General features: G+C 42.1%; 1 protein-coding gene across 2 annotated transcripts in view; it reads left to right on the top strand.

The window, feature by feature from the left end:
• Positions 1 to 9,728: 9,728 nt before the first annotated feature.
• Positions 9,729 to 23,717, top strand: part of LOC133370584 (angiopoietin-2-like) — a 41,889-nt gene continuing 27,900 nt past the window's right edge. For both annotated transcript variants that reach the window (XM_061597110.1, XM_061597109.1), the window contains exon 1: positions 9,729 to 10,200. In XM_061597110.1, coding sequence (XP_061453094.1) covers positions 9,883 to 10,200 — 318 coding nt within the window. In that variant the 5' untranslated portion in view covers positions 9,729 to 9,882. The remainder of the gene's footprint in view (positions 10,201 to 23,717) is intronic.

The raw sequence follows: 23,717 nt of genomic DNA, 5'->3' as shown, positions 1-23,717 counted from the left end.
ATGTTTCTGCCAACCCTGGCCTGTGATAAATTGCACCAACTTAGCCTTTGTGCATGTTAGAAATTTGTGATTCAGTCCTTGAGAAATCTGTTTGTATGTTGATTCTTATAGTGATCCATCCGTGAATGTTCATTTCTTTCTTGTAGATGTGGATCTTAGTGCTCTGTGAGTAGTCATTGAGTTGCTGACTGTGTCCACTCTTGGACGTCTTCTGCGTCTCATGGTATGAGGGAAGGATTTCCAGTTGTCACAGTCAAGTAACATGTTGAACAGCTCATCTGATTCTGTTTCTTCTTCGTCCCACGGAGAGTTGATGTTGAATAGTGCCAGTAAATTTAGCATGTCTTTTTTAGTTGATGCTTTATGTTGAATGCCATCCATTTCTGTTATTAGCGCAAATGGGAAGCCCCACCGATATTTGATGCCTTCTTTTCTTAGTAGTTCTGTAGCAGGGCGAAATGCTTTACGTTTTTGCAGTGTTGCAGTGCTCAGGTCCTGTAGAAATAAGACGGGGCTGCCTTCGAATTCGGTTTGATTTTTTGTACGTGCAATTTTAAGCAGTTCTTCTTTTTTTGCAAAATTATAAAATGCAATTATAATGTCTCTAGGAGGGGCATTATTTTTTGGGCGAGGACCCAAACTTGTGTGTGCGCGTTCTATGTCTGATGCAATAATGCCTGCTTCCGGCATGGTTGCTGACCACCAAGATATTAAAACCTGAATAATATTTTTATTACCAGTCCATTCCTTAATCCCACGCACTCTTAAATTCCGGCGACGACTTCGATTTTCCTGGTCATCGACGCGGGTTAATATTTCTTTTTGATTGCGAATAATGTGTTTGATCACCTCTGTGTGTTGAGTGCCTAAATCTAAGGCCTCATCTGCAGTTTTAGCAACGTTGGCCATTTTGCTTGCCAGGGATGAGATTTTTTCATCTAAGATCTTAAAGCTATCATCCCATTTTTGAAACAGTGAACTTTGTAAGGAGGCAATTTGCGTAGAGAGGAGGCTTGTAGCTGGGTCTTGCTCTGAATCAGGGATTAAGGGCTGCATTAACTCACTTTTTGATGATGTTGATGTTTTCGCTGCCATTTTAATGTTTTCGGGTTACTTTGATTCACGATGTGTCCAGTGAGAGGTTGTTTTGTCAAGATGAGAAGTACTGCTGTTGATCTAACTCTGCAGGAGGTATTCCTGGTTCCGTCAGATATTTTTAAGAGGAGTTTTGTAATTTGTGTCAAGGCTTTTTTCGAAGAAAAGGCTGCAGGGTTAGCAGAGCTCACAGCTTACCCTGTTGCTCCGATGGTCGCCACCTGGTGGATCCAAAAAATGACATATTATACATTTTATCTTTCAAATAATTTTTGAACAGAAATTTTAAAAAGTATACATACTGCAGTGTTATACTTTTCTAATTAAGGAGACAAACAACTTTAAATTTTACTGGACTATTGAAGAGCAGTTTATTTGTCTTATTCATAACCTGTTTTGAAAACCTTCCCAATATGAAGCTTTTCTGGGAGTAAAGCTGCAATGCTAATTCCACATACCTGGGAGCTAACTCCATTGAATTCAGTAGGACTTACTTTTGAGTAGGCGTGGTTAGGATTGTGCTGAAAATCAATGGGACTTTTGAGTGAACATAGAAAAGGATTGTGTTGTAAATCTTTCTCTCCCCCTCCAATCCTTTTTTAAGCAGTTAGGCAGGGCTTCTAAGTGTCACTGCATTTATGGCAGAAAACTAATACTTTTTTTAATAAAAATGTTCTTCCATGGTCAACTGGTTTTAACAATAAACTATTATATGGGGTGTATGCATTTTTACATCTCCAGTGTGTGTATATATATATATATACAACCCTGTGAGGTAGGGTTGGAAACTAAGGCAGCTCACAACAAGAAATAAAGCCATTTAAAATCCAATAACCATAAAACAAGTATAAAACAGTTACAAAACAGCTTGATGTGACATCATTCTGAATTTTGGATTGGGTGAGTGAAGTTCCTTATTGCAGTCCTGTGCATGCTTCCCTTGTCTGAGTAAGCCCCATCGTATACATTGGGACTTGCTTCTGAGTAAACATGCATAGGATTGCACTATAAATATTTTTACAGGTTGTGCAAATAATAAACATCTTTGACATTCATGCTTATATTTCTTCATATTATGTCTTGATATGTATCTAATTTCACACTATGGTTGTAAATTTTTACTTACAAATTATTATTTCCTCTCCATTTTAAGTGTGCCCTTCTTCCTTGGGGTGGTCATGGCCTCCCTCTGTTGTATTCACCCTGAGGGGCAGATTAGGCTGAGAGATGGTGTGTAGTCCATGGTCACCCAGTACATTTTGAAACTTATTTCCATTTTAAAATTTAATTAAAATGATTTGTATGCAGGCAAAGTTTATGAAATAATGTATTTATTTATTATTTATTTATAATTTGATATATATCCCACCCTTCCTCCCAGCAGGAGCCCAGGGTGGCATGTAGATCCACATAATACATTTAAAGCACATCCAACTCGCATTTAAAGTGCATGACTTCCCCTGAAGAATCCTGAGAAGTGTAGTTTCCCCCTCACAGTTATAGTTCCCACCATCCTTAACAAATTACAGTTCCCAGGATTCTGTGGTGGGTTTCATGTGCTTCAAATGTATGTTGAATGTGCTTTAAATGCATGGTGTGGATCTGCCCTAGTATGCTGTGTATTCATTAGTGAATTGCAAAGAACAATTTTAAAAGATACTTTTTTAAACAGGACTGTAGCTGAGTGGTAGGGCACATGCTTTGCAAGCAAATGTCCAAAATCCAGTCTCTGGAAGAGACTATTGCCTGGAATCCTGGAGAGCCAATGCTAGTCCATGTCATCAGTACTGCGCTAGATGGTACCAAATACCAACCACAACAAGATTCCTAGAGTAAGACAGAAAACTCAGCATCACACAACCAGTCAGGATTCCTAACCAAAATGAAAACAATCCTGGCAGCCAGTCAGCCAAGGTCACAGAAATCTTCATGCAGCACAACCTGACCTGGGGGCAGCAGTTAGTGCAGAATGCTGTGGCGCGATTGCTGACATGAGTGAGATTCTGTCAGCACATAATACCTCTGCTCTGAAATCTGCACTGGTTGCCGATTTGCTACCAGGCCAAGTTCAAGGTGTGCTTTCCATGTTACAGATTCCACATAGTACTTGTTCTGCTCTTGTAAGAAATCGATCCTTTAGTGTGGCAGTACCTACTTTTTGGAACTTCCTGCTTATTTACATTAGGGAGGTGCCTTCATTGTACTCGTGCTCTGTGGGTGGGTAGGAGGTGACAAGGGGGGAGGTGGAGAGTGATACGGGGGTGGTATAGATTTTTAAAAAATGTTTAAAAAAATGAATGGTGGTGGAGAAGAATTGAGTGGAGGGAGAATAGAGCTGGAGGGCAAGAACATGCATAAAGGAGGAGAAGGAGGCAGCAGCTGAATTGAGATAAAGAACTGTGGAGGTGAAAGATGACAATGTGTGTGTGTGTGAATACTGTGTTTGCACTTGGCACGCAAAGTGGCCTCCACAGCCCTCCCTGGCTATTTTGCTGTATTTGCATTTTGCATCTCAGGGGAAAATGTCTGCTGGGTGGGTGTCCCTTAGTTGGTGGCAGGGCAGGTTCCGGGAGGTGGTTAAGTGAGAGAGATTATGCTTGCTGGCTGAGTGTGGGGGGGTTGCACTTGGTTTGATGTGCAAAGATCTAAGTAGTGGCCTCTGCCTCCCTTACCAGTGGAGAGACCACCACTGCTATCTTATGGATAAAAAGAATTATTCTACTATCTCTCTCTGTGTGTTTGTGTGTGTTTATTTTTAAAGCAGTTTTAGGCAACTTAATGTGCAGTAGCCAAGGCCAGCACTTTGTAAGCACTCTAGTCTTTAAAAAAGTAACTTAAGTGTAATTGTAGTGATTACTTTTGAGTAACAGTAAAGTAATCAATTCCTTTCAGAACAATTGTAATGGTAATTTATTCCTTTTGGGGGCCATGTAACAGTAATGGTATTTTTTTCCTTTTAAAAGACATCTTTCAAGCTCTGGTCCTGTTGAGTTCTATGGGGCTTAGTCCCTTAGTAAGTGTGTTTAGAATTGCAACCTTCGGGGCATCCATCTCTACTCCTGAGTGCTCCCATCTAACATCTCCACAACACTAGCTTTCTTCCTACAACAGCCTTCTGGTGACTGGCCTGACCCGAGGACACTTAAACCCTTCTTGCTAGAAGCAAGTAGGCTTGCAAGTAAGCATGTAAATGTTACTTACACAGGCTCTCTAAGCAGGTGAGAAGGAATGACCCCGTCACTTCAGCTCGACCTGGAAACACCTTCATTTAGCTAAGATTTCTATCTTAATTTCCAATCAGAGATTTGTTTGAGTGGTATGCTCCAAGCAAGTGTGGTTGATGCTGAATGGATCATGCTTAATGACATCACTAGGGCATGCCCCCAATGACATCACTAGGGCATGCCCCCAATGACATCACTAGGGCATGCCCCCAATGACATCACTGAAATCTCAGCATTTGGGATGTGTGACCTGGCAACCCTAACTGAGCTAGATGGACAATTGGTCTGACTTGGTGCAACACAGCTTCCTATGTTAAGCAGGGAGCCTGCTCCATACCTACAGGCTCCCCACATGGTCCAAGACCCTGATTGTGCAGGGTTCCAAATTGTGTGTGGAGCCCACATGCACAGAGCAGGCTCACTGCTTTAGACATATCCCACCAAGGAGCTCAAGACAGCATACATGACTCTTCCCCACCCTATTTCATCCTCCCAGCAAACCTGTAAGGTAGGAAAAGGCTGAGAAATAGTGACTGGCCCAATGGCAGTGAGTTTCATGGCTCATCTGGGTCTCAGCAGTCCTAGTCCAACAATAACCACTACACCACACCGTCTGTCAGAGGAAGAACCAGCCTACTCAGTAGGAATTACTATGAGTAAAACAGACCACACTTCTCTGAAACTTAAAGTTACAGTCTTTCTACCAAACCCTTAAGCACAGGATTTAGCCAGACATTAAAGGAGTGAAGACAGAGTTGAGTGGTGGGCTGGAGCACCTGGTGCATGTTAGGCAGTGGAAAACAACATTGCCCTCTATCTCATTGGTTTCCATGGATGTGTGGCTACATCTAATACTACAAAAAATCATCTCATTGTAGGGGAAAGGCTGTAGCTCAGTGGTAGAGCATCTGCCTTGCATGCAGAAGGTCCCAAGTTCAGTCCCTGGCATCTCCAGCTAGGGCCAGGAGAGACTTCTGCCTGAAACCCTGGAGATCCACTGCCAGTCAGCGTAGACAATACTAAAGCTAGATGTCCCGACCAATTCAGTATAAGGCAGCTTCCTAGGTTCCTATCATACATCTTTAGAGTGTACTGGACCCCATAGCAGCTGTTCAGAAAAAACATGTCAAACACAGGTAAGTGTTGGCACTATGGTGTCTCCCCAGGCAACATTGTGTCATGCATGATATGGTCCTGTTCAAGAGTCATGAAATTTTGGGTCAGAGGTAACCAACTTCATAAATACAGTGTTGGGCACAACCCTGAGCTTCAAAGACCTTGGTGGATGATGTACCAGGCAACCCTTTGGAACTTGACCCAAGGTTCATGGAATTTGACATAATTGGCTGTTGTGGGCACTCATGGAGTCTAAACACAACACTTCAACACTGGAAGCGAAGATGCTGTCCTCCGATCACACAGCGGATGGAAGACATGACCCAACTAGGTACCTATGACCTTCCAGGAGAGGAAGAAGAATGGAAAGTTCTTGGAGATATAGACTCCATACACAGACTTGTTTGCACCAACAATGGACACTGGGCAAGTTTGAGTGGATAACTTAGGTACATGATGATTGTTTATTGCAAATGTCTTTATTTCTCTAATTATTAATATTTATTGCACTTGTGCATTGTTTTTCTTTTATAATTTGTGTCCAAAAAAAGGTCAACCAATTAAATAAAAAAAACCTATAAATAAATTCAAAAGTACAGTATTCCTCTTGAAGTCTGGATCTAGCAGTCCACTCTGCAGAATCAGCTGAAATGTGGGCAACCTCTGTGAGTTGTTGTTGTTTTTGTTTTTGCCTGTGTTCCATCTGTTTTATAAAAGTACAGAAGCCTCATAAAAGTAATATAAATAAAGAGGAGGCATAAGAGAATGGGGATAACTCTTGGCGTTGGAAGTTTGCTCTAGACCCAGCATCTGTTAAACTGTGGATTCTTCTCCAAACGTTCACAGAATGTAAATTCAGCCCAGATAAAAAACACTTTCTAATTTTAAAAAAAACAAACTGTAGAGCTGGAAAGAAATATTACTCCAGCAACCTCTAAATCAAAGTGATTAAGCTAGCCAAAATATTTGCATTGCAGAGATATTAATGAGCATAGCCACACACACAAGCATCTTGCACAATTTCAAATATGCAGGGGCCAATGGTCTGGATGGGATGAGCTATTTTGCATGATATTTCTCAGGAGAAGGGGGACTCAAGGGCGGAATGGGCTGTTTAAAACAAGGGCTCTTGACCAATTTAAAAATTATTACTTTATTAGATGGCTGCCTTTTAACTGGTCACTTAATTTTACATACATTTCATACTCCCAAAGACTCAGTATAGATACCTTTTTAAAGATATTGAAGGAAATGTTAGAATGTACAATACTTTTAACATCTACATCCAGACATGAGGAAAGACAAGTAAAAGGGGACTTGATAGAAGTGTATAAAATTGTGCATAGTGTGGAGAAAGTGGATAGAGAGATGCTTTTCTTCCTCTGTCATAATACTAGAACTTGGGGATGTCTAATGAAACGGAATGTTGAAAGATTCAGGACAGACAAAAGAAAGTACTTCTTCACATAACACATAATGCGATTTGCTCCCGTAAGAGGCAGTAATGGCCACTAACTAGGATGGCTTTAAAAGATTAGACCAATTCATGGAGGAGAAGGCTATCACTGACTACTAGCCACAATGGCTATGGTCTGCCTCCACTGTTGGAGACAGTATGCCTCTGAATACCAGTTGCAGGGAACCCCATGTGGCGAGAGCCCTGCTTGGCTCAGGTCCTGCTTTGGGGCTCTCCATAGGCATCTGCTTGGCCACTGTGAGGTGTACTAGATGGACCAGGCCCGGCCTCCAAGAGGTCTTCTCTCTTTCAAAGTTGTGCAGGGGTAAGGGAGAATTCCACCTTGTGATTTTTCCCATTACAGGGTTGTAAGAACACCTGCCCTTGGCTGAATTTTCTCTTCTCTTAAAAATACAGAATCATTCTCAGGCCCTGAGCCTGGCAACTCTAAGAGGGTTCTTCTTATTTGATAGAAGAAAAGGCCATTTTAAATTTTGTTTTCAAATATGGGCTTCAGTTTCATTCAATATCCCACCCCCTTTCTAAATGAAGATGTTTTAGCCCTTAGGGTACCTACAACATTTCCAAGACTTTGGCTTGAGATTACGTGACATAAAGGGAGACTATCTTTCAAAGTTTTTTTTTTTTAAAGGAGTAAATTAAAGATGTACTTGGCATGGAATGATCTCACCTGGGCTGAGAACCAAGACAGAAGATATAGAGATGGAACTCAAGACAGCTTTTTCCCCCCACCCTTAAAAAATCACATCAGACCAGATTCCTCCTCCTCCTTCAGCCAGGAGACCCTCAGCATAGTTAGCACATTGAAGCAGGAACAGATGGGGCATAATTATTAGACGGAAGATGATGCCGCTGTAACTAATTCCACATTTCCCACCCATTGCTTCCCCTGCGATTCTCTTTTAAATTGCAGGATTTTAGCAATGCATACCAGCAAACACTAGGTGTTTGCAAAGGCTCCAAGATTTGCCTTGAATTTTTATCTGTGCTTTTTTAAAAAAAATCCATCTGTTTCTGAATTGTTCTCTGCTCTGGCCACTTCTGTGTTCCCCATTCACTCTTATGGGGAATCTATATACAACTATACATCTTTTTCCCATTTGGCAGAAGCAGATGAAATTTTTAGGCACCAGAGCCACTCCAGAGCGGATTAACCCGGCCAAACTGCAGACAAATAGGTCCAGGGGCTTTTGCCGGGGCAGTAAAAAAGATTTAACTTTCCTCCATAATCTATATTAGGGCAATGTCTTCATTAGACCAATTAAAATTCAAAAATCCATATTAGTTTCATATTTTTGAGGAGAGTCTTACCTTAAAATAATTAAGAGGTGGTTGAGTAGTGAATATTCTTTTTAAAAAACATTAGCAGCATCACAGAGGCTGGATTAGATTTCCAGGCATTTGTTTGTGTTGGGAGGAGATGCCTTTTATTAGGCACTACAAGATGAGGCTGTCCTTAATACTGCTTGTGGTGGGATGAAGAGCTCTGGAGGATTTTTTTTTTCTGCAGAGCACCAGATGATTTTTTTAAAAATTAAATGAACTTTATACTTAAAAAAATTACCTGCTGCTCTGTTCTAACAAAAGGGGGGGGGACTTCTAGAGTTCTTCCATGCTCCACAGACATTTCCTACAAAGTCCATAGACCTGGAGTAAAGAAACATAGGCACAGAAGTAATAGGTAGATAGTACAGAAAAACAGAGCAACAAGGCTTTGAGGGAGTCAAGATCCAAAGTAATTGGAGCACTTTGTTGATGTGATTTCCTCTTTCAACAAGCCTTTTAGGTTGAGACCTATCCCAGTCTGCGTCTGTGTTAGAATTGCTTAATACGTTTTTTAATAAAGTTTTTAACCCTTTTAAAAAGTTTTTCTTTAATGTTTTAATGCTGTTTTGTTAACTCAGGGAGGGGTAAAATCATTCTAAATCAATCACCCCAATTTGCCTCATTATTCAGCCCCAACACAGAGGGCACAGGTTGCACACCCCTGGCAAACATTATTATCTGCTGTGTTTTGCTGTGGCTGGCAACACAGACATCATGACAATTATGGACACCATCCAACAGATCACAGATAGGTGCACTGCCAGGTCTTCTTGCACTTAGCCAAGCCATGTGAGTGCCCATAATTGGGGGGGGTATTAAGGAAAAAGCCTGGGTTGTATTCAATGTAGTGCTAAGGAGATTGTTCTGTCAGCGCAAGCATTTCTGCTTGCCTGATGGAACAATCTCCCCTCTCCTCCTCCCTCCCCCCATTCTGGGGGTTCTCCTGACTCTTCAGAGCAGATTTGGGGAGGGCACGGAGGCATGCAGGGAGAGGAAAGTCCCATTGCACTAGTGGCAGTCCTTGTGCTTGCTTGTGCTAGTGCAAGTTAGTTGCCTACAGTCTGAATCATGCCACATGGTTCTATTAATACATGGTAAGTATTTGTGTTAAATTCTTCGTTGGGGATTTCTTCCCTCGTTCCAGGATTACCACTGAAGCAGAACCACAGAGAGTTCCTGCACAGTCCTATCCTAAGTGCCAATTTTGAGAACAGGAACACTGTTTCCTTCCCCTGTCCAGCTGGCCCGGAAAAAAACCAGGAGTGTGCTGAAGAAAAGCAGCAAGATCCAAGCGCAGTTGACTTTGGAGTGTACATTCTTGTGGTCTAATTATCTCATCAGAAGTGGAGCTTGACTCAGCGAGCAAAGAGACAAAGCATCTTTAAATGAAGCCAGGCGGCGTTCCAAAACCCTGCAGGGGGCAAGAGGAGGGAGATGGTGGGAGGGTTTAAAATTCATAATAATAATAAAACTTCCTGCAGTTGTCAGGAGGATGCGAGCCAGGGATCGGAGAAGCAGTTGATGGGGCTTCCCTATGCACAGCGACTGCCTGAAGTCGCACATCTGCTGTAGAAGGTGCAATAGGTCACAGCGTGGAGCTGAAGCTTTGATATAAAGGAAAGTTTTCAAAGACAGGCCTGAAATATGGGGAGCTGGGGTATGCTGGCATATCTCTTCTTGCCTGTGTGGGCAGGGTTGAATCCAGTGGCTCTGGGGCTTGGCCCCCATGCAAAGGGGAAGGATGCTTCAGCAAGACGCCTCCAGCATCAGCTGCAACATGGCTCTTGCACCTACATGTTTCTACTGCCAGAGGTTGGGGGCTGTGACTCCCCTGCTGCCGAGTACCAGGTTTCCAATTCACTCCAGAGGGATGCATCGTCCCTCACCGAGGCCAAGTGGCCGGTAAAGAGGCTGCAGCAGCTGGAAAACATCATGGAGAACAATACTCAGTGGCTACAGAAGGTAAGACTGGGGGGGGGGAAGACAACTAGTGTCTGCAAAGGGGGGGGTCAAGTGCTATGAGTTTAATGCTGAACCAGAAGCAAATGGACTGCCTTCAAGTTGATCCCGACTTATGGCTACCCTATGAATAGGGTTTACATGATAAGCAGTATTCAGAGGGGGTTTACCATTGCCTCCCTCTGAGGCTAGTCCTCCCCAGCTGGCTAGGGTCTGCTCTGCTTGCCACAGCTGCACAAGCCAGCCCCTTCCTTGTCCACAACTGCCAGCTGGGGGGCAACTGGGCTCCTTGGGACTATGCAGCTTGCCCACGGCTGCAGGGGTGAAAGGGCACGTAACCCCTGAGCCACTCACTGTGGGGTGATCTTTAGCTGGCCCTTGACACCCAGGAGACACGAGCGGGGATTTGAACTCACAGACTCTGGACTCTCAGCCAGGCTCTCCTCCCCACTGTGCTATACTGTAGGAAAAGGCACCACTATGTGCTGGGGTGGGATGGTGATGTATACTCAAAGCACTACATTTCAGTCTTTATTATATTTATGCCCAAGCTTTCTTGGATCATGGGATTCCCAGGCAGGCACTGCCCCAGACCTACTTTCCTTCAACAAGGTTGTGGCATCAGGCCAATTTATTTAAGGAATCGCATTACTCCATATATGCATACCCGCTCTTCACTTTGATCTGCAGAACTTACACTTATGTGCCCTATGCAACATTCCTCACATGTTTATAAGGAAAACATTTGTGTGGCAGCCCCTGTCCTTTGGAACTCCCTACCTAGCGACATTAGGCAGGCACCATAATTCTACTCTTCTAGATGCCTGCTGGAAACTTTTCTGGTTCAGCAGGCCTATACAGGCATATGACTTGGTTGCATCTTTTCTGAAATTTGTTTTAGGAATTTTATTGGGCTGTCTTCAACTAATTCCTACTCAGAGACTACCCACTGACATTAATGAACCTAGGTTAGCCATGCTTATTCAGTTCAATGAGACTACTCTGAGTAGGACTGGCACTGAATACCACCCATGGTGTTTTTATTGTTTTAAAATGTTTTAATTAGGTTCTTATTTATTTTAAATTGTCTTGTTTTATGATAGAAAATGTGACCAGCCCAAGGTCATAGTCCAACACTCTAACCATTATGCCACACTGTCTACATAACTTGGTACCCCAGTAAGATGTCTTTCCCTTTAGGACACTAGAGTCCTATTGCTGTAACCCATTTGATGGTGGCAGCTGTCAATTATCTGGATATTTTAAGAGGATCTAGTCCCAGGCATAATACCAAAGTAGCTAGACAGCTGTCTAATTGGGTGGACGTAGTGAACCCCTAGAGTGCCAGGGTAAGGGAAGGATGGGATATAAACTCTCCAAAGGACCTCCAGGGGGATGTCACGTTTCAAACTTTTATTTTGATTGATTTATTGTAGTCTGCAGTTGTATCCACTAGTCCCACTGAACTCAGTGGGGCCTACTTCTGAATGGAAAGGGACTAAGGATGCGTTGCATGCCCCATTAAAGGCAGTGGGACTTACTTCTGAGTAAACAGGCATATTTTGATCAGACCTTGCATTCCAAAAGGAGAGAAACATTTTCCAGTAATTCATATATTTTGTTTATCTCCTTTCTTTCCATCTTTGCAAGTTTCACCACCACAAACATACAAAGGGTTATAGGCAACTAATTCCTGCTCAGAACAGACCCACTGAAATTAAGGAACCAAAGTTAGTCTTGTCAGTGAGTCTACTCTGAGTAGAGCTATCACTGACTACCATCCCATGTTTGTCTCAAGCAAATGCTCTCCAACAGAGAGTTTTTTTCTCTATTTTCCACTTAGAGGCAATGCCAATTCTTGCTGTAAATAGGGTATTAACCACTAATTCTTTATTTTCATCCACCATTCAAATCCATTCAAAGGATTATCAGGGAGATAATGCCCTCTTCTTTCCTTAACTAATAGGAGCCCCATCACACTTACTAAAAATATTAGAATCCTCCTGATGCCTCCAACATTTGCTAACTGGCGTTCAAACCATCATGGGGAAGGGCCATATTTCAGCGGTAAAGTACATGTTTTGCATTCAGAAGCAACAGTGTAGTGGCATATTCAGAGGTGCAGAGTCCCTGATTGGTTCCAATCAGCAGGAAAGGACAATGAAGCATGTAAGACGGTTCTTCTCAGTGGCTAACACTTCCCTTTCATGCTGATTAGCTTGTAGGATGCTGAAGACATAGGGATCCTGCTGGGACCTTGCTCCCCAAAAAGTAAAGGGTCTAAACACCACCACCCCAAGTCCCTGGATGATTATATCCCTGTTCAGAAGGTCCCAGATTCAAGCCCTGGTATCTTCAGGTAGGGCTGGGATGAAGCCCTGGAGACCTGATGACAGCATAGACCAGTAGTACCCAAACTTATTTTCCCCCAGACGATCTGAAAACTGCTGAGGGTTTTGGCTGTCCAACACTTCATTATTATTATTATTATTATTATTATTATTATTATTATTATTATTATTATTATTATTATTATTATTATTATTATTATTATTATTATTATCATTATCATTATCATTATCATTATCATTATCATTATCATTATCATTATCATTATTATTTGCCTTTTGTAGCAACAGTAATGCACAATTGTGCTAGATGGTTTTTAATTGCATTTATTAATAATAATAATAATAATAAAATTTTATTTCTAAGCCTCCTATCTGGCCGAATTAACGGCCACTCTAGGCGGCGTACATAAAAGGATAGGATAAATACAATATAAAATACAACATATAAGCAAAAACATCAACTGTAATTAATCTAAAAACCACCCACAACTGCAACAAGATAGAAACTAGTCCGCCCCAAGACTATTGCATTTTTATTAGTTCTTTCATTTCTTATATATTGTATTTTATTACAATATATCTGATACCATCTCATCAGGAGGTCCGTTCTACACAACATAGGAAACGGACCTTTAGTGTGGCAGCACCTATCCTGTGGAATTCCCTCCCCTTAAATATTAGGCATCTCTGTTATCTTTTTGGCGCCTTTTGAAGACTTTCCTCTTTCAACAAGCCTTTCAAGTTGAGACCTATCCCAGTGTGCATCTGTGTTGAAATTGCTTTTTAATATTTTTTTAAAAAACCTTTTTTTTAAAAAACAATATGTCTTTTAACCCTTTTAAAAAAGATATCTTTAAAGTTTTTTTAAAAAAATGTTTTTAAAGTTGTTTTGTTTTAATGTATCTTAAGGTCTGTTTTTATGATGTTTTAAAGTGGTTTTAGTGCTTTTGTTTGCCGCCCTGGGCTCCTGCTGGGAGGAAGAGCAGGATATAAATCAAATAATAAATAAATAAATGGGGGAAAGCTATACAATGCAATTAAAAATCAATACGAATATTTCATGCAATGGAACCACAAATCCACAGCCATGCCGCAGACCCCCTGAATGAAGTTTACAGACTATTGCTGGTCCATGGACCACAGCTTGGGAACCCAGCACAACAGGGGATGGGCCAGGGGTCTTACTCAGTATAAAGTCAATATGAATATTTTGATTTCCTATATTCTCCTTATATGAATCATTTGCAGCCTGTCCCTAAGCATGTTTACTCCAAAACAAAGCTCAGTGAGTTAATTGGGACCTATTTCCACAATCTCTTGCTGCCAATTTTGAGCTACTGTGCACAACCAGGAGCTCAGGAAATGGGGTTGCTAACTGGCCAGAGTTTTAATGGCTTGGTGAGAATTTCATTTCTGCTCCTGGACAGTTGCCAGCACAGAAGAACGTAAAGTCTGGGGTGAGGGTTGGGAATTTTCTTTTTATGTGTATATTTCTAGAAAGTAGAGAAATAAAGTAAAAAAAAACACAGGGCCCTTCAAAGGAAGGCACCCTGTGCACACTTAAGGACTCTCTCTGCAATCATTTCTTTTGGGACCTGCTTCTTGTCAGAGGGAAAAGGCACTATGAAATGCTCTGAGGTCTTTATTTAGGTCTGGGTTTGTTTCTGGAGAGAAACTGGGTTTCTTCTGAAAGGAAAGTTACTCTTGGCATGCTCAGACACTTAAGAAAACATGAAGAGCCCTGCTGGAACAGACCAAAGCCCCAATTTACATGGCTTTAAAAGAGGATGAGACGGAGGTCCCATCTGAATTATATATTCAAAGCAGTATCATACCACTTTAAACTGTCATGGCTTCCTCTAGAGAATTCTGGGAACTGTAGTATGCTTATGTTAAGGGTGCTGAGAGTCATTTGGAGTCCCCCCATTCCCCTCACAGAGCTACAGTTCTCAGAGTGGTTTAACAATTGACCCTTCTCTTCAGGGCAAAAAATGTGTACATTAATTAGAACTGCATATAAAACCATGTTTATTAGGAGAAATGTGCCCTGAAATGTTGAAGAATTTTCCCAGAAAAAAAATTTTTTTTAAATCACAAACTGCAGCAATAATATGGGGAAAAATTAGATTGGAAAAATGAAAAACTGACAGAACCAACATTGACAGATTTTTCCATCCCTTCTCCTGGGCTCCAGCAGGCCTGTAGCTGAGCCTGCTCCCCCCCCCATTATTATTATTTTTGCAAACAATTAAATTTACTACAGAATTTTTTCTGACCCCCTACTTTTTTGGGGTGCCCCCAGCTTTTAATCTGGCTATGGGTCTGGGGCTCAGCACCAACTCCCCAACCAAGTTAGCTTAAAATGGACAGGAAGGGACGCAGAGGAGCATCTCATTCTCTCACCAGGATGCTGTCAGTCCTCTTTGCAGTGACAGAAGCCATGCCTCATCGCTTCATATAAGAACCAGGTGGCTTTTCCCATCCCAAATAGCCTTGCTGACCTCTGCCCCTGCTTTTGTGCCTTTAATAGGAGCTTGACCTGCAGACATCAAGAGATAATGATGCTTGCTTCCATGTTACAGAAAGCATCACCTGCTAATAGGGATGAGGGAGAAATTTGATTCAGTTTGCATTGAAAGCAGAATTTATCAAATCTGCACTTTCCGAAACAATATGAGAATCAAAACACAGCCATCCTTTGAAATTCGTCCTTATCTGAATTTTGTGATGCAGTTCTCCAACTAAGCAACATTTGCAAAAATGCCTGTATTAGGGGAAAGCGTGCACAAAATGAATATATTGGTGAAAATAACCCACAAAAATGCATTATGTGCTCATAAAGCAGCAGCGGAGGAGGAGGAGGAAGTTCCATGCAAGGCACCCCTGGAGTCCCCGGAGGGGCAGTGGGGTCACCCTCTGTCGCCTCGCCGGGGCAGCTGGATGCCCAAGAAAATCAGGACATTCCCCTCCCAACAACAAACATATGAATCTATAGACCTGGTAGCAAATGCAATTCAGCTGGCTTTGAGGAGACTGGAATTTAACACAGAAAATGCAGTTACTTGTACCACAGATAAAGCCACCATTAAGAGCTACTATGTGTATTGTTATTTAACTTTTGCAGATTGTATTTTGTATTGTTTTATTGATGCATTTTTATATTGTATTTTATATTTGTGTTTTTTGTAAGCTGTCTTGAGGGCCTTTGGCCAAAAGGTGGGGTATAAATAAACTGATGATGATGATGATGGTGATAATGATGATGATGATAATAATAATAAAGGTTGGGAACCACTGGCCTAGGAGAAATCCTGCTGCAGGCCTGTATTGTTCCCTGCCATGCAACTGTGCAAAAGGCTGCAAAAAATGAGTGCGTAAGTTGACACTGCATGCAAAAATATATTTACTAGGAAAAATTTGCACTAAAATGCTGGAGAATTTTCATGAGGATTTTTTAAAATAAAGATTTGCAAATTGCTGCAGAAACGTGGGGGACCGAGTTTAAGATTAGAAAAATGAGAAACTGAGAGAACTGAAACAGACAGATCATTCCATCCCTGCCTGCTAATCCCTATAGATCAAGCTGCTGTTCAAAGCACAAGAGCATGCCAGGTCACACACCCCACCTTCAGTTGGCAACCCTAATCTGAACCAGTAGCGGATGTGACTCAGGAATACGCAGTACAATGACCACAGTGACTCCTCTGACTGCTTGAAACCTCAGCTGACATTTCAACGAATGAGCAAGAGGAGGCAATTTCCCTGCTGGTGTCTCTATCATTCTCAAACTGTTTTATTGCTCCTCTTGTTCTGAAAATAACAGTAACCGTTGACTTATCAGTTTGCGCACATGAGGGGCACTGGTGGAAAAGGAGAATGATAGAGGAAGGAGGAGGAAGAGAGGGCGATATATTCTAGGAATGCGTTGCATATACTGCTGTTTTTTTCCAGCCTAGCATATTAATATATATAAGGATATTTTAATGGCTCTGAAATTTTGGAAGTTTAAATGCTCTGTATTGAAGGTTCTCATGATGCCTCATCATGGGAAGTGACTAATTAATTAAATACAGGCCTAGTAAATTGAAAGCTACTATCCAGGAGCATTAATCCTTTTAGAAATACGTGTGGAAGTTGCTTTTCCTGCTGTGTGCTATTAAGGGAAAGGAAATTATTTTGCATTGTCTCCTTAAACTCACTGGATCCTTATGATGCTCCCATGCCCTGCCCTTCCCTTCCTTGGCCTAGGACAGTGGTTCCCAACCTTGGGGTCATGGCCCCCAGGGGGGCCACAAAGAAATCCAGAGGGGGGCGTGAAGAGTTAAGAAATGAATTATTTATTAATGTTTTTAAAAGAAGTCTTCACTCCCTGGACACTGTCTGCTTCCCACTGCTGCTGCAGATGACACCTGCCCCTTGCTCCAAACGAGAGGGGAGGCCTTTTGCTGAAGCGCCAGAGCATCTTTCAGGCGCATCAAGGGCAGGCTTCTTCCTATACAATACATGGCAGATGCCAAAGGAGGCTGAGGGAGGAGATACCAGGAAGAAGAAGGGATTACTATCACCTACTCCCGTCTCCTCGCACTGCCACTGCTGAGGACACCCTTACTCAGAATGAGAGGAGGGGTTTTTTTGTGAAGCAAAAAGAAGCAAGGCTGCAAGGAAAGCTTCTTCCTGGAGGGGATCATGAAATTCTTTGAGCTTATAAAGGGGGTCCCACGCTCATAAAAATTGGGAACTACTGGCTTAGGAGAAATCCTGCTGCAAGCCTGTAGTGTTCCCTGCCATGAAACTGTATACAACACTCTGTTAATAAATGTGTTAAGTTTCTAATGCTTGTGTGGAGCCTAACTCCAGTAATCAAGACTTGATAGGCAGCATACATGACAGCCAGGAAACTGGGATGGTGACAGATGAGCTGCTGCATGGATTGGATTCCTAACTGACCAGGCAGAAAACAGTTTGGCAGATTTCCTTGCTTTCAAGCCAATGACCACAAAAGCAAGGGGCAAGATCAGACTGTGCCCCCTCTCACCAGTTTTCTCTTCGCTGTTACCTGGGAATGCCATTTTGCATTCCCAGGTAACAGAGGCAGAGAACTGTGGTATGGGGAATGAGTATATGCAGCTGGAACGGCCCATAGGGTGATGACATGGAGCAGGGCCTTTTTGGTGGTGGCTCGTGTGTTTGGAACTCCCTCTCGACAGAGATCAGATTGTCCCCCACACTGGCAAAGTTTTCATATCACCCCAAAACATATTTCTTTCACCAAGCATTTGGTAGTTAAACTGCACAGACTAACAAGAGCAAGTATATTCCGTACTGCTGCTCTTTAAAAGTTTGGTACGCTTATATTTTTAATTCTTGTTTAATGATGTTTGTATAGTGCAGAGATCTTTTTGTATGGTTTTTAATATCATTGATAGCCATCCCGGGCTCTGTCAGAAGGAAGGATGGGCTATAAAAACTATAAACAAACAAGCAACTAAATAATGTATGCAAGCCACAAGGAGTGGAGCCCTTTGGAGGAGAGGTCCCATAGAAGCTCATTGGGAGGAAGAGGAGGAGACAAGTTAATACCTTGTCCTTTGATCTCTGGCTTATGTTTCCCCATAGACCTGCCAACACCCCTCACCCCACTCAAATTCTACAACACATGGAGGAATTCAAATTAAAACCTTGTATCGATAGCCTACTATTAAGCAGTAATGCAGAATGGAAAATTTTCCAATGTTTTATTTTTCACAGAAAACATTTCTGTTTCCTAAACTTATTAGTAACAATGAATGGATGCCAGTTGCAAATCCCATATTAAGCAAGCTTGGCAGTTTCAAAGTGTTTTGCTTTGTTTACTAACTACAAGTAAAATAGACATGCTGATTTGGGTCTCTCTCTCTCTCTAGTCTAGGGCATCAGAAAAGTTCTTGATGCAAACTGCAAATGCTTAAGGGCCATGTCATGAATCCCCACCGTTAAGGCACGGGGTTCAAGCTTCAGACCGAATTCCCATCCTTAGGGCAATTGTTCTGGAACCAAAAATACCAATTTTCACACTTGCCAGGACCGTGCCAACACACCAACCCTGCAAGGTAGAAAGTAGGCTGCCACCACCCCTGTTACTGGTTCCACTCAGAGTTAGGGGAACTCTGAGTCCAGAAATAGGTAGACCAAGGTCCTATAAGACAAGAGCCAAGTTACACTCCTTGTCAGGAAACCTCTGGTAAAAACCCTACAAATTAGAATTAAGCTTTAACTCCTTTTTCCCTCTCCGGTAGTTGTAGCTGAAAGGTCAAGGTGCTGGATTTAGAACCACCCTTACCCACAATGAACACACCAGGTTAAATAGAAATAGCTTTATTCAAAAAATAAGTGCACAATAAAAATATAGCAGCAAATAATCCTTTAAGACCATACACCCAAACAGGGGGTTTAGGTACACGCAAGAGAATCCATTCACACAACAAGAAAATAACAACCTAGCTAACCTAACTACTTACACATGAGGTAGTTGGTTGAAGTGGCGTCTCTCCTAAGAGAGAATAGCATCAGTTGCAAAGCAATGGAACCCAGCATAGGTTACCTCCCATAGGCAACCAGTCAGAAGGAACCTTTCAGAACCTTCCTCAGGGAACAAAAGCTATGGGTCTCAAGCCCTATACTTAAGGAAAAGAATCCCAACGGTCCAAAGTTAATTAACCAATCAGGAATCTTCTGATGTCACCCCTTTCTCGATGTTTCTCCACTTTGGCGCACCTTCCAGGGCCCCCTCCCAACGGCGTTTCAAACTTCACAGGCTAGGACGGCCTTGAGTGCCAGGCTGTTGCTAATCAGCACAGATAGCCAGGTGCTTCTGTTTAGGCTTCCCTTAACCGTCTTCAGCTGGAAACCGAAATTTAACTCAGAGGCCTGTTTCTCAAACAAGAAGGCTTCCCAGAGTTCTTAGCACTGAGCCATGATGTTACCTATAGGTTTAATAACTCATTAACATATCCAGGTTCATGACAGGCCAAACTTGACCTCTCTCATTTCTTGAAAGCAGCTGTCAGGAACGGGTGGGTCTGAACTGGATTGGGATTACAGCACTAGGGAGAGGCTTTAACTCTGTGCTACTTAAGATGCCCCCCCCAACATTGGGGAATGGTGGCAATATATTCATAATATGGGTACTCGTATGTTTTCCCCTGCAGGGCAAATAGTACCTTTTATTTTATTTATTTATTTATTATTTGATTTATATCCTGCCCTCCTCCCAGCAGGAGCCCAGGGCGGCAAACAGAAATGCTAAAAACACTTTAAAACATCATAAAAACGGACCTTAAAATACAGTAAAAGAAAACAACTTTAAAAACATTTTAAAAAATATTTGGGAAGCAATATTTAGTTTGGGAAAGTGCTGCAAGTGAAAGGGTGAACCTCCCCAAGCTACACAGTTATTTTAAGATAGAAATACTGGGAGAGTAGATTGTGCATCTTCCATGTCTCATCTCATCTGGTCCCAGTTCTCACCAATGGACAGCTTCTGTCTGGGCTGTAATTTATTTATTTATCTATTTATTTATTGCATTTATATACTACCCCATAGTCAAAGCTCTCTGGGCAGTTTAAAACAATTAAGAACATTAAAAACAAGTATACAAATTTAAACTATTAAAACCCATAAAAACCGATAAGCAAGTTAAAAACACATGCTATTCAAATGCTGTTAAAATGCCTGGGAGAAGAGGAAAGTCTTGACCTGGTGCCAAAAAGATAACAGGAAGAACTTATTATTATTATTATTATTATTAACATTTATATCCCACCTTTCCTCCAAGGAGCTGAAGGTGGCTTACAACCGTGGTTCTCCTCCTCCTGATTTTATCCTCATGACAACCCTGTGAGGTAGGTTAGGCTAAGAGAGACTGACCAGCCCAAGGTCACCCAGTGAACTTCATGGTGAGGTGGGGATCTGAACCCTGGCCTCCCAGCTCCCCAGTCTGACTCTCTAACCACTACACCACACTGGATCTCTCCAGCTGAATCATCTAGATGTTAGGGAGACAGAGGACCACTCCAGACATCCCTTTTATTGTGCATTCATGATTACTTGTGCTCATGATGCTATAAGGCAGTTGCAGGAGATCCCATTTTCAGTACCGTTTGTGCCTGCAAGTTTTGGGGCGGTCACACTGCTTCACTTCCAGTTAGTGCATATCCCATAACTTCCTGCTGAAATCCCATGATTTTTATGCCTCAAATGTTCAGGGTTATTTTTCCTCCTGCTTTCATTATGCTATAGCCCCTCCAAACAGCAATAATGTGGTAGCAGTGGAAGCATCACAGAACAAACTAAAGCAGAATAAATGCACTGCTAACTAATGCAAGAACATGTTGCAGATTACACCTGCAATAAAACACCTGTCTGGAGGGCCCAGTTTCTACCATATCCTTTTTCCTGACCTCCATTTAGAGGGAACTGTTTTGTATAGAAGGACATTCTGCCAAGTTAGCTGACACATAAGACATGCATTATGAAGTGGCACACTCTGAAAACAGGTGCATCATCTCATTTGCTCTAGGTGAGATCTTCTGCTGCGTCCATTTGTCACTTGTGTTAGGATTTAAAAGAACTCTTTCTTAAATTGAGAAAGGGAAAGTGCATGTATGTTTCAGGATTGTGTTGCAGTCATGGCAGGCAAAATCAAATGTGCAAAATGAAATAGGTGATTGTTTCTTTGTGTGAAAGACAGATACAAAGTACCCAGGGATCTGATAATTTGGGAACCTCAGCCAAGTGACTGAGGAACAATGTTTAAGAGAGGGTGGGGAACCTTTTCAGCCTGAGGGCCACATTTCCTTCTGGGCAGCCTTTTGAGGGCCGCATGCCCATGGTGGGTGGGGGTAGGGGCAAAAGTGGGTGGAGCAATGGATGTAAATGTTATAATTGTACAGTAGGGTAGTTTCTGCACACACACACACACCCCTCCCTGTCCTCCATCCAGACGAGCAAGAAGCATTATCAGAGATCAACACATTCCCATCAGGCAAAAACAGGTTGCAAAGCAGGGCCAATTAGAGTTATAGCCTGGGGAGAGTTTTGAGGGCCAGATAGGGAGGTCTGAAGGGCCACATTCAGCCCCCAAGCCTGAGGTTCTCCACTCCTTCTTTATGAGGTGCTGAGTCATAGAAAATCAGAACTAAATAGTACAGTAGCATCACACATAGACAAAGAGCACTTGTGAGTTCTGTGCAAATTCTGTCCAAGGAATGGCAGCTGTGTACCAGCATGCTTGTACACACTTATGCAAACCTTCTTTTCATTTTTCTGGGGCTAACATAGAAGAACTTCCCAGTGGGCAGTGATCTAACACAGTGATCTAAAAGTAGTGGTAGCTGGTGACTCCATGTCAGTGGGGCAGTGGAATCCACTCTGGGTTTAGTCCAAACGATCAAAGAACTGTCCAAGGTGCAAGCGCTAAAACCAGGAGCGGATTCCACTGACCTACTGGCACAGAGCCACCACTGTCTAAAAGATTGTTTGCTTGTTTATTTGCTGATTTGTTTATCCTGCTTTTCAGGCAAGTATTGTCTCCCAATTTGAGCAGTGTCATATCAATAAAAAGACGGATAAACAGGCCCTTCCAAAAGGAGTCCCCCAAGGGGAATGGAGGGAAAAGATAGAAAAGGGAGATCAGTTCCTCAGGGCTAGGGATGGGGAGAAATTTGATTCAGTTTGCAATTAAAGCCAAATCTATCAAATTTGCATGGCATCTGGAACACTGCCATCCTTCAAAATAAGCAATTTACCCAAATTTTGCTGTGCAGTTCTCCAACCAACCAATGTTTACAAAATTCATATATCAGAGGAAATTGTACATACAAATAAATATATTAGTGAAAAATGCATTATATTTGGATAAATTGCTTGCAAAAATATGTACATTGATCAAGACTGCATACAAAAAATGTGTTGATTGGGAGAGTTTTTTTAAAAAAAGATTGCAAATTGCTGCAGAAATGTGGAGAACTAAATTTAAGACTGGAAAAAATGAGAAACCTAGAGAACCAAAACTAGCAGATTCCATCCCTACTCAAGGCTGCAGCTCTAAAAGGGGATTTATATCCCATTCAGGCCAGGTTGATCTTTCCTTGCTGGTATTCTTGCTTGAATAGCAATTGGCGGGTCTCATTTCTTTGGCCGAAATGGATGGGACCGGAATGCTCTTTCCTTTTCCTTCTGGAGTTCCAGGGCAGCAGGCAGAAGACACTCACTTCAGGATGAGCCACACATGCTATTGCTTAATTTGAAAGATGAGAGTGCAGTGTGGGTCTCATTGACAACCCTCTTAAAAACAGAAAAAATTAAGTACGACAGCAGTAGTGGGGTAATTTTTTATTATTATTGGAAGGTTCCCATTCTCTGGAGGTGTTATTGGACAAGTCTTCCTCTTGATCAAGATGTCACTGAGAATCAGCAAGGGCCTGGAGACAAGTCAAATGCATTTATTTATCTGGGGGAGGTGTTCTAGGGAGAATTGCATACCTTGGCAATGTTTGGTCTTGGGTTGTGCAGGAGAAAATACTTTCCTTGGAGATTAATTTTATTTGCTGCCTGAGAAAAGGAGAATGTTGCCATTTTAACAGTTAAACCCCACTGGACTCAATGGAGTTAAACCTCACTGAACTCAATGGAGCTTGTTTATGAGTAGTTTTGTATAGGATTATGCTACTTAGGAATCTTCTTGCATAGGATCCTACTTTGGACCATGGAGTTCCACAATCCTACACCTGGCAGCCATTTTGTGGGAAGGAAGGAACCACAAGCCTGCTGTTTCGCCTGAATTTTTCTGACTCTCCTCAGGCCTAGCAGTGCCTCATAGTGCCTGATGATGAAAGCTGCCTCACAGCCTGTCAGAGATAAGGGTTCTGCAAGATGGGGCCAGCTCCAAAATATGTGTGTGTGTATATAAACATGTGTGAAAACAGAGTTTTGGCTCTTCTCTTCATAAATGTTTGGCACTGGCCTGAGCCTTCTGAAATCTAGGTCTCTAATGATGAGTCAGCTGCCATATGTCCAGTCTATTGTTTTATTTTACTTTATTTGTTTCAAATGTATATACCATGCTCTCCATCAAACAGATGGCGCTGAAGGGGTGCTCAATCACAATAAAACAGATACCAATAATAAAA

This window comes from Rhineura floridana, chromosome 15 (genome assembly GCF_030035675.1).
Source record: "Rhineura floridana isolate rRhiFlo1 chromosome 15, rRhiFlo1.hap2, whole genome shotgun sequence".
NCBI classification, from domain to species: Eukaryota; Metazoa; Chordata; class Lepidosauria; order Squamata; family Rhineuridae; genus Rhineura; species Rhineura floridana.
The sequence above is the reverse complement of the archived record's forward strand: the minus strand, read 5'-3'. Positions and strand labels throughout refer to the sequence as shown.